General features: G+C 34.3%; 1 protein-coding gene across 1 annotated transcript in view; it reads left to right on the top strand.

Annotated features, from left to right (window-relative positions):
- The window catches only part of LOC149427052 (uncharacterized), a 421,382-nt gene that overhangs the window by 57,643 nt on the left and 344,486 nt on the right, over window positions 1-19,253 (top strand). The window contains exon 2 of the mRNA XM_089634915.1: window positions 13,467-14,872. Coding sequence (XP_089491041.1) covers window positions 14,442-14,872 — 431 coding nt within the window. The 5' untranslated portion in view covers window positions 13,467-14,441. The remainder of the gene's footprint in view (window positions 1-13,466; window positions 14,873-19,253) is intronic.

The raw sequence follows: 19,253 nt of genomic DNA, 5'->3' as shown, positions 1-19,253 counted from the left end.
TCTGTTTAGAGTTTTGTTACTATGCATAGATTTTGTATGCAGTTTTTCTTTTGAAACACCAATTTAGATTAGTGGCCCTGTACTGACGCGTCGCGTAATTAGCTGGCGTCAGTAAATCCCCTTTCATAGATCAAGGATTGTCGAAACTCCCGGACGCAGAAAGGCCAACTTCATGGCACTTTAGTTATGAACCAATATCATATCTACTTAACTTTATCACCCTGAGATAGAAGACAATATTTTTAGATCAAGGTATTCATAATTTGATTCCTTTTATCGTTGTTCGACGCACACTAATGCTACTTTAATAAAGTTTTCATTAGTAAAACTTTGACGCTAATGGTGTTATATTTTATGAACCAAGCTCGGTCATGGTTATAGAATTCTATGTCAGAACATATACAATATGTGAAAACTTTTCTTTCGTACAATTTATTTTAAGTGTTTGCAATTACCTATATGCTGAGCGTGACCCCTAATGTAACGTTACCCCGAGTGACTAAGCGGTTCGTAAATTGAGCGACGGTTATGAATAATCTTGTTAATCTATAATACGGAAGCTTACATTTATTAGTCATACCAAGAAGCAGCGTGACATTCTGCAATAAAGTTTATCGTTTGTATGCTGGAAATAATTTGCGGGAATATAGAGCCGTTGGCACAATGACTGGAATTAAACTGAGATATTAGCCCGACTGAGAAAATGAATTTATTGTTGGAGCTCTCTCAGAGGAAAAACTCAAGCGACGCGCGACGGTACAACACGAACGTGATTGCTTATGTAAACCGAAATGAGAAGTGAAGAGGATGATTTATTTAAATGAGACGCGAAAAAGTACTTGAATTATGTCATACATTTGTGTTCCGAAAATATTCAAAGGCCTGGTGGCTTTCCCGAAATTTAAAAAAAATATTATATCGGCTTTGAAATGACAGTTTTTTTTTTATATTGCACAAGATGAAAAAGCACTATGTATTTCAATGCAGGCCAAAATGTGGGAGTGACAGTGTCTTAGATAAATAAATTCAATTTTTTTTTTAATGTGCAACATCTGTTGATTTTTCGGCAGGTCCAAGATGAATATTTATTTTTGGAATTACTCAATGAGTAAAACCTCAAATTGTAATATTTAATTATTGAAGACAATATTAGCGATTCTCAAACGAAAATTTGAAAAAAGAAAATCTGAAAAAGATACTGTCGCATCTAGGACTTGAAACCAGGACACGCCGGGGCGCCCTCTACCAAGACACTGTCTAGATTGCATTTAGTTCGAGTTGAATCTTGCGATCATACATAAAGATGTTTGGCTTCTGTAATGTCTACCTTTGTGTATTCAATGTTTGGCTCCTGTCCTGTCTACTTTGTGTATTCAATGTTTGGCTCCTGTCCTGTCTACCTTTGTGTATTCAATGTTTGGCTCCTGTCCTGTCTACCTTTGTGTATTCAATGTTTGGCTCCTGTCTTGTTTACCTGTTTCCTGTTTATTTGAATTTTCGATTATTTGCTGAGAACTCGTATAACATTCATTGCTTTGGTACAACACAAATACAGGATTAGATCTTTTCAATTGTGTATTGTGAGAATATTTAATTTAAATAAGCCCATTACATTATTGTTCCTCACATTACAAAAAAAGTGTTCGATCGAATAAATACCTTTCTAGTGTTTTTATCATTCGTTCCTTACAATGTAGGTACTTTAAAAAAGCTTTATTATTAATCTTTCCCATGTTTGTTTTATTCACAATTGCAATAAATCGTTTAAAGAAGACACTAAGTTTTATATTAATATTGGAGGTTAGTCATTGGTCATAATGGTCATGTCACGCATCTGAAGAATAAGAGAGTGGGTTGTATTATTGTAGATGAATAATGGATTTTTGTCAGTATTGATTTATGTGCCTCTCTGTCTATCCAGGCAACTGTATTTTTGTGATATTTAGGAAGTATACTCACACACCCTTTAATAAACCGATTTAACTACTGAAATATGTTCGAACACATATGTATGCACAAATCTTAACGTTTAATTCACTAAATAGATAATACACACTCAACTTCAAATACAAATTTTTGCCACGTATATTCGAATAGTAACCAATGTCTCAAATAACTTAGCACCTTCTTATTATTAAACAGAGATAGCCAATCAACATTGTGTACTCTGTCTCTCTTACACTGTCTTACATGATATATAGAGCCGTTATATTTTTACCTATTCAGTGACCGAAATTAACCCCTTGAGCGTCTTAGGGTCATGTATGACCGGGCATCCATAATTTATGAAATCAGCCAATTCAAAAATGTGGGGTGAGAAAATGAAGATAATGCTGGTAGTCCTTATTTGAAGTATGATACCGTTAAATATAATACGGAAATAGGGTCCCATTAGTTCAGTTAGTAGAGCGGCGCCCCGGCAAGGCAAGGGACCTGGGTTCAAATCCTAGATGTGACCGTATCTTTTTCTGATTTTTCTATTTTAAATTTTTGGTAAGATTATAATATTGTCTTTAATAATTACATATTACAATTTGACGTTTTACTCATTAATTTATTCCAAAAAGAAACAAAATAATTTAAAATTAAACAATAACTTAGTAAACATCACTTATATAAGCGATGTTTACTAAGTTATAGTTTAATTTTAAATTATAATGTCACATCACAAAGTAACCGCTTCATATGAAGAAAAAAAATAATTGTTTAAATTAAATAAATCAACCATCAACATATCCAACAAGTTACTACGTTTATAACATTTCGGCCAAAAAGTTTCTTGTACTATGTCACTAAACTCTACAAAAGTTTCTTGTACTATGTCACTAAACACTTCAAAAGTTTCTTGTACTATGTCACTAAACTCTACAAAAGTTTCTTGTACTATGTCACTAAACTCTACAAAAGTTTCTTGTACTATGTCACTAAACTCTACAAAAGTTTCTTGTACTATGTCACTAAACTCTACAAAAGTTTCTTGTACTATGTCACTAAACACTACAAAAGTTTCTTGTACTATGTCACTAAACTCTACAAAAGTTTCTTGTACTATGTCACTAAACTCTACAAAAGTTTCTTGTACTATGTCACTAAACTCTACAAAAAAATCTCACAGCTTTAAAATCAGAACAACATACCTTATCACATTTAAAACTAAAATAAAATGCTAGATCAAAAACATAGAGAGAAATGAAATAGAAAACATACTAACAATTACAAACTGAAACAGAAACCACACAACTGCACTAGAAACACTTCATTTTTAATCTTATACATATACCCAATATTATTATATATATATATATATATATGTTTATATGTGTAATTCTTTCACAACTTTAATTAAATAATTCATTAGATTTTAATTTTGTTTAAACGGAATCCTCCGCACGAAGAAACCAGTGAGGGTATCATTATTTGAAAATTCCATAAAAAGGTAGATAGTAAAACAGATGTCATTATTCTATAAAATCAGTCTTTTTTGAAATCTCGTAAATGATTTTATATAATTTCCAATCTCAGCCGATGAGAGACAAGCGATATCATGTAATACGAAGATACCCAAACTCGTGAGCGACTTTCTCCAGCCTCAGATGTAATTTCCACGTTGTCTGTTTGCATTTTATTTTCAAGGCGAGATGAAGGAAACATCAATGATGGTGAATGGTAGCTACTTGCTCTTTAAAGTCAGTACTTTCTTCATTCGTTTGAATTTGAAATTCCCCCACCCCCCTCTGAATGTTAATATCTTGTTCTGGCTTCCAGCTGAGAAGTAGAGGGGGCTCGAATGCCTGAGGCGGGGTCAGCAAAGAGGGGATGGTCAACCTTACAAAACACGACACAAAGAAAGATAGGTAACTATTTTGATCAATGTTTCTGGCTTTCACCCTTCGAGGGTATTCTAGGTATCAGCTCACTAAGCGGAATATCTGCGTTGATTTGTATGCAAAAGAAACTCAAAGTAAAGATTATTTGGTGAGTCTATGTTTTAAATGGTAATGCTTGTCGCTCGTTCACAGTCTTCCTCCATAAATAGGTAACAAGTTTTTTTTTAAAACAGATTATAAGTAGGAATTATACGCTTTATTTTATACGTACAAAGAATTCACATTTATTCATATTTACCTTGATTTCTCTTCCGCGTCTTGTATTTTAGAGAAATCATTATTATAGAAAATCTCAAAAGTTAACATGTTTACAAGCGTGCATCATAATGTTCATCCCTGGCCGATGGTTTTCCGAAGGCTTTAAGCAATTTGTATTTAATTGATGATTCTAGGTCCATAATTGACTTGTTCCCAAATTGAAACAGCTACATTAATGCGGCCATAAATTCTAAAAGTATTCTTAGTTATTCCCACCCTTTAAACATAACATTTCAACAATTGCAAGGTTTTGCGTAATAGAGGAAGTAAATATATTTTTGCTGTTGAATCTTAACTTATTGAGATTGCCATGTCGCTTACACCATCTATCACGGAACACTTAAAGTGGTAAGCTTAAAATGGAGGAGGAAACGATCAACTATTCTGATTGATGATGCTGATAATCTGGCATATAAACTATTCTGGCACCTGATATATGATGCTGATGATCTAGCATATAAACTATTCTGGCACCTGATATATGATGCTGATGATCTGGCATATAAACTATTCTGGCACCTGATATATGATGCTGATGATCTGGCATATAAACTATTCTGGCACCTGATATATGATGCTGATGATCTAGCATATAAACTATTCTGGCACCTGATATATGATGCTGATGATCTGGCATATAAACTATTCTGGCACCTGATATATGATGCTGATGATCTGGCATATAAACTATTCTGGCACCTGATATATGATGCTGATGATCTGGCATATAAACTATTCTGGCACCTGATATATGATGCTGATGATCTGGCATATAAACTATTCTGGCACCTGATATATGATGCTGATGATCTGGCATATAAACTATTCTGGCACCTGATATATGATGCTGATGATCTGGCATATAAACTATTCTGGCACCTGATATATGATGCTGATGATCTGGCATATAAACTATTCTGGCACCTGATATATGATGCTGATGATCTGGCATATAAACTATTCTGGCACCTGATATATGATGCTGATGATCTGGCATATAAACTATTCTGGCACCTGATATATGATGCTGATGATCTGGCATATAAACTATTCTGGCACCTGATATATGATGCTGATGATCTGGCATATAAACTATTCTGTCACCTGATGAATGATGCTGATGATCTGTCATATAAACGATAACTGATTATAAAATAAACAAAAAATTGCAATCCCATTTTAATATATTAATAGTTTAGGTACATATGACAAAACAACATAGAACAAAATTGTAAATAATAAAAATAATAATTTGGATGATTTGTATAGCCTCGTTTTTGTGCAAAATTACCTCAAGGGCCACCTAAGGTAAAAGATTCGAATGCTTACAAAAAAAACTTCAGATCATTTTATAAATTTAATTGTCAGTGAATATTCAACATCACTACTTTATAATGTATTTAAATTATTCATTCAAAAGAACCCAAGTTAAAAAAACGAAAGTTCACTGGGTTCTGGACCCCCGATGTCTGGGTCAGGAGTCAAGGGTAGTACCGCTCTGCTATTGAGGTAATTTATTATAATACTAACCCCGGAATATCCTCGGCTCAGTATTTTTGAATGTCATTAAGAAATCCTGGAAAAGGAAGGGCTTTATTCCGTCGGTGCTTCAGATTTTACGACACTCGATGAGCGGATAATCGACAGTAATAAGTTATGTCGATTAAGAGGAAACGAAAAGAAAAATAAATTCAGAAATGATCCCAATCCGTGGTTGAATTAGGAGCATTGAACTCATCGCTGAAATACTTCCATCGAACAAGTCACATTAGGTACTTTTAACAGCGGTTTTCTTCGACGACCCACCTGAATTTGTTTTTCAATGCACTTTGCCATTGCAAATTAAGGATATAATTATTTCATTCATTCTTAAAATAATATACATCTGAACCCCAGAAGTGAACGTTCAAACTTTGTTTTTTTTTTCATTTTTCATGGTATATGAATTTTAAAATATCCGATATAACAAAACAGTTTCAAGCGATGAAGACATTTGACAATAATAAGACGGTTCATTTTTTTATTTTTTATTTTATTTTATATATTCAATAATATTGTTATTGGGTTTATAAAAACAGTTTATTTTTAAACAAGTTCTGCTGTGAAATTATTATTACGCGGGACAGCTGTTTTGCCCTCTGAAGGTATTATCAAACTGTGGGTAGCCCACTTACAGACGATACGTTTATATTATTTGTAGATAGGTATTTTAATTTCAATTATTGATTTCTTAATTGATTTCTTCATTCATGATTGGTTCATATTCAATTTAGATAATTTCAATTTAACACATAAATCCAACGCATATCGTTTGTTTGCATTAGTGAAATAAAAATAATAAAATCACGACGGAATTAGATTTAGCTGTGGGAAAAGGTATGTAATTTTTCATATTTCATGTTCATATTGTCTCATCTGATTCTGTACATTTCTATTTATTTATCTAGTGTAAAGTACAGTTGAATTCACACCATTTTTTTGTGTGAATTAGTACTGAATTTGGTCACGTAATTATTCACAGTAATTAATTAAAATTCATGAAAAGAGGATTAAGGTTAGTGACAAACCGGGCAATTTTATCTGACCAATTAGAAACGTACAAAGGACGACATTAGGTTTATAAAATACACCCTCTAATTGTCAGAACTCAACATTCTGACGTTTTCTCGTCAGAAAAGATCGTCATGTTGAATAGAAAATGTATTGAATCACCCACCACCGTAAAATTCTTGTCATGTTGATTAGGAAATGTATTGAATCACCCACCACCATCAAAAACTCGTCATGTTGAGTTGGAAATGTATTGAACCACCCTCAAAAGCTCGTCATATCGGAAATGTATTGAATCACCCACCACCATCAAAAGCTCGTCATGTTGAGTAGTATTGAATCACACACCACCGTAAAAATCTCGTCATGTTGAGTAGGAAATGTATTGAATCACCCAACTATACAAATACAAAAGCTATACAGATCATCCAATTATTATTTTTATTGTAGCAGACAACTGCTGACACTGTCTAATTTACAAATGCGCCCCGTTTGTTTCTACCGGTGCCGGTGTTTAAATGGAAGATACTATTGATATCTTCGACACCTGTGAATAGTCGAGATACACGCCAAATGCGCCCCGTTTGTTTCTACCGGTGCCGGTGTTTAAATGGAAGATACTATTGATATCTTCGACACCTGTGAATAGTCGAGATACACGCCAAATGCGCCCCGTTTGTTTCTACCGGTGCCGGTGTTTAAATGGAAGATACTATTGATATCTTCGACACCTGTGAATAGTCGAGAAACACGCCAAATGCGCCCAACATTTGTGCTCGGTTGAAGTTTGGACATGAGAACTGCTTCTCGAATTCAACAGCTTGGTTGTGGAACGATTTGCCGGGCTCTGTGTTTCCTCCCTCTTACAACACGGGTCTCTTTAAGATCCCTCACACAGCATTCCCAAAGATGACGTATTCATTGAGGGAGATGTTTTTTCCTCAGAGCTTCCCGTTAATGTAAAATACGTATCATTTGTCTCCTTTGGGGAAACTTACCGCTGTGCCATTGAGGTTTGTTTATTGAACGCAATTGAAAGATATTAAATATTTTTCTGAACTAACATAAATTTAACGTATTAGAAATGAAGGTAAGCGTAAATTACCCAAATATCTCCATTAGCAGTGATGAAATTATTTCCCAATTGGTTCTCTAGTGGTTTGGTAATTCAATAAGTGTCAATATGAGTTCAATTTCCGATATCCATTTCAGCAACAAATAATATATTGCCAACTTCCTGAAACATTAGTAAATCGAAACGCGACACGTGTATGGTCAGTGAGTATTTTAATTAATTAGAGCTGATTTGGGGTGAAAATTAGGTGTATTTGTGCTTCCGGTGAATGCGTTGGTTTCAACATAAATAAATTGTGGCGGGACCATTTCTATGGACGGCACTCATTCAAAGATTGACCGTTGGTAACTAAAATATAAAGTGTACTTAAGATGTAGGCGGATTGTGTTGGCAAGCCAGTTGATTATTGACAAAAGTATACGATCTAAATAAGCGTGGTATGGGCTTCATTTGTTTTCTTTATTGACGATCAAAAATACCAACGTCGGTTATGTTCATTGAAACCTAGAACTCAAATTTCCAAGTGTCGTTTTCATAATTGTAACTGATTGTGTGAACAATTCACACAATCAGATAAAGTTGGTAGATACTTAGGACGTGTTGTTTCGGAGAATTTGAACAATTCATCGAATTTCAACGTTCATTTACGGGTTCTGTGAAAGACTTATTCAAGTTCTGTTTTTATATCATTGTAGGCTAGTTGCTTGACAAAACTGAAATAAAAACAGAACTTGAAAAAATCTTTCACAGAACTTGAAAATGAACGTTGAAATTTGATGAATTGTTCAGATTCTCCGAAACAACCCGTCCTTATATTTATAAAATAAAAATGATTTTAATTGCTTTTTTCAAAATTGGAATCTGTGATGTAAAAAAAAAAAATAATAAAATAAACACCTGTCGACAGGAACAAAATACCAAGAACACAGATATGTAATAATATAATTTGTCGTTAGGTTCCGCGGTGGAGCTTGTGTCATAAATGTCTACGCATACAAAAATTATAATTACCTTCAAAATGTGAACCTGCCGACAAGAACAAAATACTAGGAGCACAGAAATATGATTGGATATTTCCGTTTGGTCATTTTTATGAACATTTATTGCTCAGTGACAATAGTTTAGTAGTAACCGTTTAAATATATATTTTTTTCAATTTTCCCGTACTTTTTCACTGGTCTGCGCTAATGGTATAGTAATACTATAAAGACTAGACACACGCCCGTATTGTTGCCGTCGGTTTTTTAAACACTGAACATATATTATTAAATAGGTAGGTACTAGAGGTGAGTAAAATAACATGAAACAGTTTTTTCGTAAACGTTTATGTTCAAAAGCGGTTGCATCAGTTTTGTGGATTTCGGGATAGCCAAAAAAAACATGGAACTAAGCCTGCAATAAACCTGCACGAAATGATTCCAATAGAGCACAATACGATTGCAAAGAAACGAGTACTCGTTTGTACTACTCGTACGAAACACTCTGCCTGTGTAAACCGATGTAAGGAATCACTTTCTCACTAAACGGTTATCTGCCCGTCCCCTAAATGCTTCTGATATGCCGACCGCGAACCGATGCAAATAAACGCTTATTGATTAAAGGTTTTCTCGCTAAACGGTTACCATCCCGTCCGCGATTGGCGCCCCACAAACCGTTGCCAAAACGCTTACACACGTCTATGATTGGCTGCCTGTAAACCGATGCAAAGAAACGCTTATTCAAACGCCTTGATGACAAACACTTTGATGCTTTCGCCGCAACTGTTTGCCTATAAATTAAATAATTATTTATTTATTTATTTCACGCCTATTAAGGCTTTTACATACACATGTATAAAAGATATATACGAAATTATATACGTAAATAGTGCAGGAAAGGACTATTTAAAAAAATTGCAGAAAAATAAATATAAAGTCATAATATCACTGAACTTGACCACACAGCATGCAGGCACAAAACATAAAAAATCCAAAATATTTTTTTCTGTTTCAGTTGACAAAATTACTATGTGTTCAAATCAAATTAAATACCTTTATTAAAATATTCCACTACTTGATGAAAAAAACTTCAATAGGGTATGCTTATATATTGAAATTGATGTACTGAATATATCAACAACATTGTAGTATTTGTTTCCTAGCTGTTGAACCGTCGGCGTCGCATAGGAGTGTGATATTGGGACGTTGATATAGAATTGCTACAATAATATGGTAGGTACTGTCTTGTAACCGACCTGCTTGGAGTATGAAAAGAGATTACATATAATAAACCAGGGTTATCAAACATTGAATTAATAATTTTATACAAACAGGTTAAATCGGAAATAATTCTGCGATCAGATAATTTTATTAAATTTAATGAACAAAGTACGTTTATAGATTTAAAAAAAGGCTTTCGATACGGTTGACCATGGGATACTACTAAAGAAGCTAGAACACCTAGGCATAGTAGGCACTCCCCTGAAGTTACTGTGTAGCTACCTCTCTAACCGACACTGTCAGACCTTTATTGGAAAAGGGACAAGCAGCATGGGAACGATAAAATGTGGCGTGCCTCAGGGCTCCGTACTTGGACCATTACTATTTTTAATATATATAAATGATATTGCTAAATGGGGACTTAAGGGTACAATACAACTCTATGCAGATGACACAGTGATTCTTTATCACAATAATGATTTAAACGAACTTGAAAAGGAAATGGAAAGGGATGTAGCTTGCCTGGCAAACTGGCTGCGATTAAACAAACTTAGCCTAAACATAAAAAAAAACACATTACATATTGTTTGCAAATAAAAAAATGTAAGTCTTAATATAAGTCTTGATAATAACCGCCTTGAAAGGGCTGATGTTACAAAATATCTTGGCCTTTTCATTGATTCACAACTCACATGGAATCACCAATTTAAACATGTTCTATCCAAAATTACTCCTATAACTGGTGTTTTATATAGACTTCGCGGGTTACTTCCTCCCTCTCTATTAAAATCGATTTACCATGCTATGATTCACTCACATCTAATATATCTCGCCGGAATCTGGGGATTTGCTACAAAAAAAATGATTTCAGAAGTCCAAATCGTCCAAAATAGAGCCCTGCGAAATATTTTCAGTTTAGCTTGGGACACACATGTCAAAGACATCTATAGAAACACTCAAATACTTCCTTTTAATACCATTCCCACTTTTGAAATAACGAAAACTATATTACAAGTAATTCAACACTCGGCACATTCCAACACTACACTCTATTACAATTACGACGTACACCAACACAACACAAGAAATCACAACAAACTACATATACCAAAAATCAAATCAACAAAATATGGACTAAGATCCCTAGAATACATAGCTCACACAAAATATAGTCAACTACCCAACGAGATCAAATGTGCAAGTCAATGTAAAAAGACCCAAACTAACATGCTCAAACTTCATCTTATTAATGACTATCTGAAATAATAATGTTGTGTATGTCCCATCATATGTCCATTTAATACATACAGCTATATGTTTCATGTAATGCGTATCATTCCCGCAATGAGTTTATTAACTCCTGGGAGTAGAATGCTTTATATAATATACTATATTCTGTATTGTATACTTTTAATAAATAAAAAAAAAAAAATAATAAAATATCGTAATTTAGGTTTTCTCTAGCAATGCCCATTTTAAAATTTACATATCTTAAAAATTTATTTATTTATTTATATTATATATTTATTATTATTATATTTATTTATTTATTTTTTAATTATATTTCAATAGAGGGGTTCCTAACTTTTTGAGTTTGGGAGATACATTGCACCTTAATTTTCACGAGGATCGAGTTATGATAAGAATCTTATAAGCTAAGAATGTTTACCTTTTTTTTTCAGTTCTTCAGATTTTGACCACTAAATCGATTCATTTAATTTGTTCTACAACAAGGATTTTATCTGTATGAACCTTGTAAGGAAATTTAAAATGTGAAAATAATAATTTTTTTATATTTTTGAAGTGAAACTTCTTTAGGCGCGTAATGAATTTTCGGGGACGGAGTAAAACCGAGTCAGGATCGACACGAAAATGCGGGTACCCCCACCACCGCTCACCGTTCACTGTCCCTCTCTCACCATATGCGCTTGTTGAGGTGGGGGAGCCGCTCACGAACGTTCTCTCCCGACACGGGACAACAATCGATGCAGTTTTTGCACGATTCATTAAGGATTTAAGTGCTCATGTATATATCTCGCACTTTAGTTACCATAACCCAATTATCACGACATTAGGAAATGATATTCATGAAATTGACAATGAAAATGGCACATGATTGGTAAATTGTCATTGTAATTTCTTTGTAATTTTTAATTGTAATATTGTTATTTATGTAATATTGTATACTTGTGAATAAATTGAAAATTTTTGGAACTATACATTAATCGAACGTCATTCATCTATAAGAAAATATTAGAAAAAGCAAATCCATGCTTCGTCGTTGAATTATTTAACCTCTAATTTTCAAACTAACCTAAGAGAGAAAATAGAGATGATGAAATGAAAATAGAGAGAGAGGAATACTAGAAGTTTCACTTCTGTCTTGCGTAGGCTTGACACACCCACTTTTTATTTTTTCTTTATTCATAACATTATATTTGAATACTATTTTTTATCATTATTTATTATTTTCAAAATTCGCTGACTGAGCAAGGTAGCTGTACAGTAGAGGTGAAGCGTATATACTAGAACAGATGCTTGGAACAGATATCTGAAACATACTTTTGTACTTAGTATTTGTTCTTAAGTATCACGCGTCTTCCTAGTATTGTGCGTTTTGCGAGTCTTGCGAGTATTGCATGTTTTGCGAGTATTGTGCTTCCAGCGATTACCATGAGTACTTCGAGTCTTGGACGTACTCTGCGATCATGCGCAAAGAAAATGAGGATACGAAAAAAAAAATTAAAATTGAAAAAGGACAATTTTTGTGGACCTTTCTTGGTATGGATTCGAAAAAATATTGCAGTACCCCATCCAATTTTGGCATACCATTACTTGTAAAGTAAGTACAAGTGTAAAATATCAGGAAACAGGTATTTGGACTAGATATTTATTTACCCGGCTCAGAACAGATATTGTCTAGTGAGTCGGGTAGGGCATATGATTTGTAAATAACCATTGATGTCAATAAACGACCGGGTTACCGGCAAAAATTAAATTAAAAAATTACCATTTACCAGTGTTATATCGGGGATTATTAAAGAATAATAGACTGTTGACTCAGACCTACGACGTTTATTGACACTCTTACACCTTTGTTATTATTACCCAAGCGACGCATCAGGACTGCCAACATAGCAATACATATCAACCACCTGTTCCAAGTATCAAAACCAGCTAGTACGACTCACAGCTACTGTACAGTATTGTACACTGCTCTACCGGCAGAACCCGGTACTACAAAAACGTCCAAAAAAGTCAAATAGTCCCCGGCAACATCAGTTTGGTTTCTTTTGGGTTTCCCCTCATATGTATATATTATTCATAATTTCTGATTATGTATTAAATACATATTAGTTAACTAATCATGTTATTAGTTAACTAATCATGTTATTAGTTAACTAATCATGATTTTTATAAAATACTGTAGTTTTTTGAAGACAATTGAATAATTCGTTATTATCTCTATGTTCATATTCTGTCTTTTTCTTATTACAGATCGCTTGGAGGCAACTGAAGTAAGGGAACGGAAGAAGAAGAAATGAAGAAACGATCAAAACATTAAAACTCATAAATATTTAATAATCCTTTGTTAAGTCGGCCATAAAAATGAACGGGAAAAGCGTCCATTAATTTTTCGTACTAAATTAAAATTTTGTTGTAAATATTAAACAATAAATAATAATAATAACCTTTTTAAATAGCTTGTAAATACTTAAATGTATATATTAAAAGTAATTTGTATATATAACATTGGTGATTAGCTCAAGAAACAAACTCAGCCTTTCAACTGTTTAACACCACAATATTAGTGCATCTTTAAAAATAAGTATTTTTTATTCATAAAATCAATTTGTTTTCATATTGGTTCGAAATTCGTTAAAATGGTTCGCGTAGGTGTAATCTTAAGGCGCTAATCACTCGATAAACTAACATTAATCACTCGATGATGTAATTGAATGGAATCACTGTAAGATGAAATAATTTGATAATCGGCGCTAATCACTCCATTAACTAACATTAATCACTCGATGATGTAATTGAATGGAATCACTGTAAGATGAAATAATTTGGTAATCTTAAGGCGCTAATCACTCGATGATATAATAGAATGGAATCACTATAAGATGAAATAATTTAGTTATCTTAAAGCGCTAATACTCGATGGACTAACATTAATCACTCGATGACATAATTGAATGGAATCACTGCAAGATGCAACAATTTATGATACATTTAGTAAACCTCATCAGAATAATGCGCTTCATAAATTTGAAGCACTTGAAACGTCTGGATTCAAAAATCGCCTCAAATTGGGAAGCTTCTGAGCGCGAGGTACAAAATGACATTATCCATAACATGTAACACAGAGTAAGCGGTTTCTGCTTTTTATTTCTCTACCTCGCTCCCTTCGTCCATCTCTCTCCCCCGGCCGAGTTATCATTTGATTCCTTCATTCGATAAATTTATACAATGAGTTTCTCCGTTTCTTTCACTAAACCTACAAAAATAATAATAATTTTCGTTATTCTGAGCATCGCTGTACCGCTTTGCCGACAAAATAGGATCGTTCAAGGCGAGTGGTCCGCGCCGGAAGACCAGGATTTTGTAAACGGCAGCTCGGACGATGAGTGGAGGGCGGGCGAGAAGGGCAGGGCGACACGCTCCCAGTTCCTGGGCCCCGGGCCAGGGCGGGTGGATGCCGGGCGCCGGCTGGTGCAGGACGGGGGGCGGATGGACGTATACTTCGGGATCGCCGTTCCAGCTAGCAACCAAGTCGTTCTGAAGGCGTTCAACAAGACCCTGGCCAACATCTCGGCGTCCTTCATTGCGGGGGAGTACGGCCCGGCCTTAAGGAACATCTCCCTGCAGCCGTTCTTCATCGAGCTGCCCGAAAATGAAAAGTAAGTTCGGCTCCATTGTTTATCATATAATACAGACTTGCCATATATTCTATGTACTTTTGACGCAAACTCGATGCTGAAGAACGACTTATTATTGAATTTTTAGTATTTTAAAGGTTTGTCCAGACTTAAATCCGAAACTAGATAACAGAAACTTGTCTATGCTCGCACACGAACTTCTGTATTGCTGTTCATTTTCTATGAATCACTTATTTGATTGCCGTATTATACCTATAGTATTCGGTGGACAAATGAAAGTAGACTAAACGCTGTAGAAATAAGACTCCTGAGACAATTTGAACATCAGAAGGCTGATGTAAGCGTAATGAGTAGGATTAAGAAAGGGACGCTTAGATGGTTTGAGCATGTAGAGCTATTGAGCGAAGAAAGGAGTGTAAAGAGAATATTCTGCGGGGAAACGGCGTGATGGTTAAATAGTTAGTATTCGGTGGAAGGCAAAGAGATGAAGTGAATTAAGTATTGTGATATTACAATATCCACACTGAATGCCAATGGTCAGTGGCGGTTCTTCCCTTAGGTCAATTGGTGTTTGACCCCCCAAAATTATAAGACAACAATAATAAATATAATAATCAATTATGTGCATCAAAACATTTAAAATGTAACGCGAAACAGCGGCGGCGGCGAGTGACTAGCAGTGACATCTGTTGTCTCTAATAGAAGCTTTCATTCACAAGTCCACACGATTCGCTGGGTCAATTTAAAGAATGTCCAATTTGGCATCTTCTGTCCCTACGCGCGCCATAGAATAAACGAGATGGCACTATATTTTTCGTCGAAGTAAAAATTAGCTTCCGAAGAAAGTTTAGGGACGCTTGGGTCATGACCGTGGGGGAGACAACACGGTGAATATTATATGTTTTACAGAGATGGTGACATAAACAAATGTCGTTTTTTCATTTTACACGCTTGTAGTGTGTGGAACAATGGTTGTTTTTCAATTGCATAGTTCGGGAAAGGATTAGAATAATTATTTATGTTGTTATCGATTTAGAATGAAACAAAACAAAAAACGTCAAAAATCATTGTCAAATAGAATCAAACACTGATTTTATTTATTTTAATGTTGTGGACAACTACATTAAAACTTAATATCTTAAAAATAATTTGCCGTAAGTACATGGATTGTGTATTTATTTCCAATTTATTATATTAACATAATATTTATTTAGAGTCCGCGACTCTAAAACTCTATAACAAATTGATATAGTTAATAATATATGGGCATTTTTCACAATATCAAATAAAGATTAGTCACACATTTTTTTCAAATGACCTACCACGACTGAATCCCTAGAGCCGCCTCTGCCAATGGTGTTCACAAATAGCATTACCATCAATAGTGTATATTATTTTTCGTATTTGTATTTAGTCATAGAATTCGAGGTGGGAAAGACGAAACAGTTTTAACGCATAATACATCAATCAGAATCAGAGCTACCGGTTTTTGTGAAATATCCAGGCACGTTACACTTCATCGAAACTTCCTATATTGCCTGCAGTCATTTGTAGAAATATGTTCCTCTAAGTCGCAGTCGAGCTTTAACTCGCACCTTAAGCCGCCTTTCCCCATACATGGAGGGCACTCGTATTACCCGTAAACGTTTTATTTGCCTTTCCCAGAATCTTCTTCCTTCTCTTTCCGCTTATTCCTATCCTACTACTTGGCTTTTCTACTGCTCCATCCGGCTCCCGACTAGCGTCTTTATATCAGGCGGCCCCAGTGGCGGCAAGGGCCCCCTTTAGATGGAGGATACATTACTTTTAATCATTTTTATGTGTCCGAAGGAATCCCACCGCTCGGAGTCAGTGGGCTTATGAGGAATTTGCCCTTTGACTCTCTGTTGATTTATTTAAGAAAAAAGCCTACGTGTTACCTACCTTAAAGCCTACCTTTTATTTCTCTTTCAGCATATTTTTAATGCAATTCCAAAATTACTTCTTTTTCCAGCAAAACACCATGTTCCGCAGAAATTAATATTGGAAACCATTTTTCTTTAATGCGTATCGATAGTATATTTTTTCAATTTAATCGGTTGTTTTAGGATAATCATTATTGTTTACAATAATTTGTCATCTTTTGTTCTTTGCATAAAAAACCTTGTCTTGTAAACATAAGTTTAGATTTAAATATATTTATATTTTTTTATGCTTCCGATTTTGTTGTCTGGGTTAAATCTTCCCCATAGGAAAAACTAAACCCTTCCACTCACTTTTCCACAAATGATCAGCTAGTCAATCAACACTATGCAAGTGCATTATATAAGTAAAATAAATACAAAACAATACAAGAACAACAACACGTCAACTCACCAGAGATCAAATGGGAAAAAAAAATTCACCGACTTCAGATATTTTCATATCAGCGGGTTCGGCTCGGTAGAACTTCTAACAGGGCCTATAAATCCTACTGATCCCTCAACATAAATATTTAAAAAAATCTTTCGTTATCCTACATGTATTCAAAATGACCGACTTTTGCATCTTTATATATAATTTTTTTATATTATTAATATTTGACAAGTCAAAAATATTTCACTATTAAATGAAGATATTTATATCTCAACGCCACCTGGTAGGTGAATTAGTATTTGACAGTTCCTTTCCTACAAAAATAAAGTTGGTTGTTTCCAGGTGAAAAAATCTAATAAGCAATAATTGTTGAATAAAATACTAGTATATATTGAATTATTTGACGGTTTGAAATAAACCGGCGTAGCATAGTGGCTAGTGCACCCGTCCGACCGCGACAGTCGGAAGGCTGCGGGTTCGATTCCAGTCAGCGGCATTTATTTTTTCTCGGAAGACTTTTTCAATTTATATGGGTGTTTCAGGTTAATCATTATTGTTTATAGTATTTTTTTATCCTTTTGTGCTTTGCATAAAAAAATTGTCTTGAAAACATAAGTTTATACAATTTAGTTCGGAGGAATTAACTACCGTCATATTTCCTTCGTGTAATGAAAATATCATTTATAAGATACAGGTCGGTGATCATGAGCCACGAGTTGTCTCTGGGTGACCCATTTCTCTTGTACCGGAATGATTGCGGACATATCTGGAACTAGGTTCCAGATATTGATACCGAGTTGCGAATTCAAATAAAATCATTCGATTCGTTTTGAGAGTTTTATTTTACAGGCGACTTCCTTCCGGTATGCCTTTGTAAAGTAATATACTAACCATTATTGAGACCATCTTGGATAGTTGAAACCACTTCGCACATTGATTTATTATTGCGCAGTGGTGGAATGCTAAGTTTCTGTAATCTGATTCAGATAACCAGTGGATTAGCATAGTGTGAACATTATACAAAAACATGTACAATTTCTTATTGATCATCATAATTGGCGATTTGAAATTGAATAAATAAATAATTAATTGAAATTTGACTGATGAAATTCGGTAAAAGAAATCACTTTTTTCAAATAAAATCTAGTTTAAAAAATAAAAATACATCAAATGCGTAAAAATATTGGATCAAGCCAATGTTTAAATATTGGGTCAGGTCAATGTTTATATATTGGGTCAGTTCAATATTTAAATATTGAGTCAATTCAATGTTTAAATATTGGGTTAGGTTAATTTTTAAATATTGGGTCAGGTTAATGTTTAAATATTGGGTCAAGTCAATGTTTAAATATTGGGTCAGGTCAATGTTTTAATATTGGGTAAGGTCAATGTTTGAAATATATAATAACATTAAAAGGGGTAAAAAGGATACCCTTGGTGTCTATCGGACCAATGCTTTAGGCCTAGCGCGCACCACGATTGTATTTTTTGCGACACTATTTTAAAATCGTGCTATAAGAAATCGCAAAAATAATACTGCGCGCATCGCGATAAAAAATTGCGATAATTGTTCATTCTCACCATGGATTTCGTACAAATTGCTTGTATTTTTTTGCTTCTTCGGAAGAGGAGGAATAAAATAACACATAAATACTGGACTCATCCTTTTACAGCAGAAAGATATGTTAAAGGTTTCTTTTATCTGAAATACAATGATCTTCGACAATATCCAAAAAACTTCTTTGGCTATTATAGAATGACGATTTAGACATTTGACAAACTATTAAGAATTGTTGGACCTCAAATTGCATACAATAATACTAGATGGCGGAATGCAATCTCAGCTGAAGAAAGGTTGTGGGGTAGCGATTTTAAATCGCAGTGCGCGCGTGTTCATATAACTTCAAATGCTATAATTTTAATTTGCGACAATCGCGTCGCGCGCTGTCGCAGAAAAATGTGACAAATCACAATTTTAAAATAGCAACTTTTTATTTGTCGTATATGCGCGCACATACTTACTAACTCATACGTTGCATTTCTGCGAAAAAATTATCGTGGTACAGAA

This window comes from Hesperophylax consimilis, chromosome 1, assembly GCF_061612785.1.
Source record: "Hesperophylax consimilis isolate HC1 chromosome 1, BYU_Hcon_1.0, whole genome shotgun sequence".
NCBI lineage: Eukaryota > Metazoa > Arthropoda > Insecta > Trichoptera > Limnephilidae > Hesperophylax > Hesperophylax consimilis.
The sequence above is the reverse complement of the archived record's forward strand: the minus strand, read 5'-3'. Positions and strand labels throughout refer to the sequence as shown.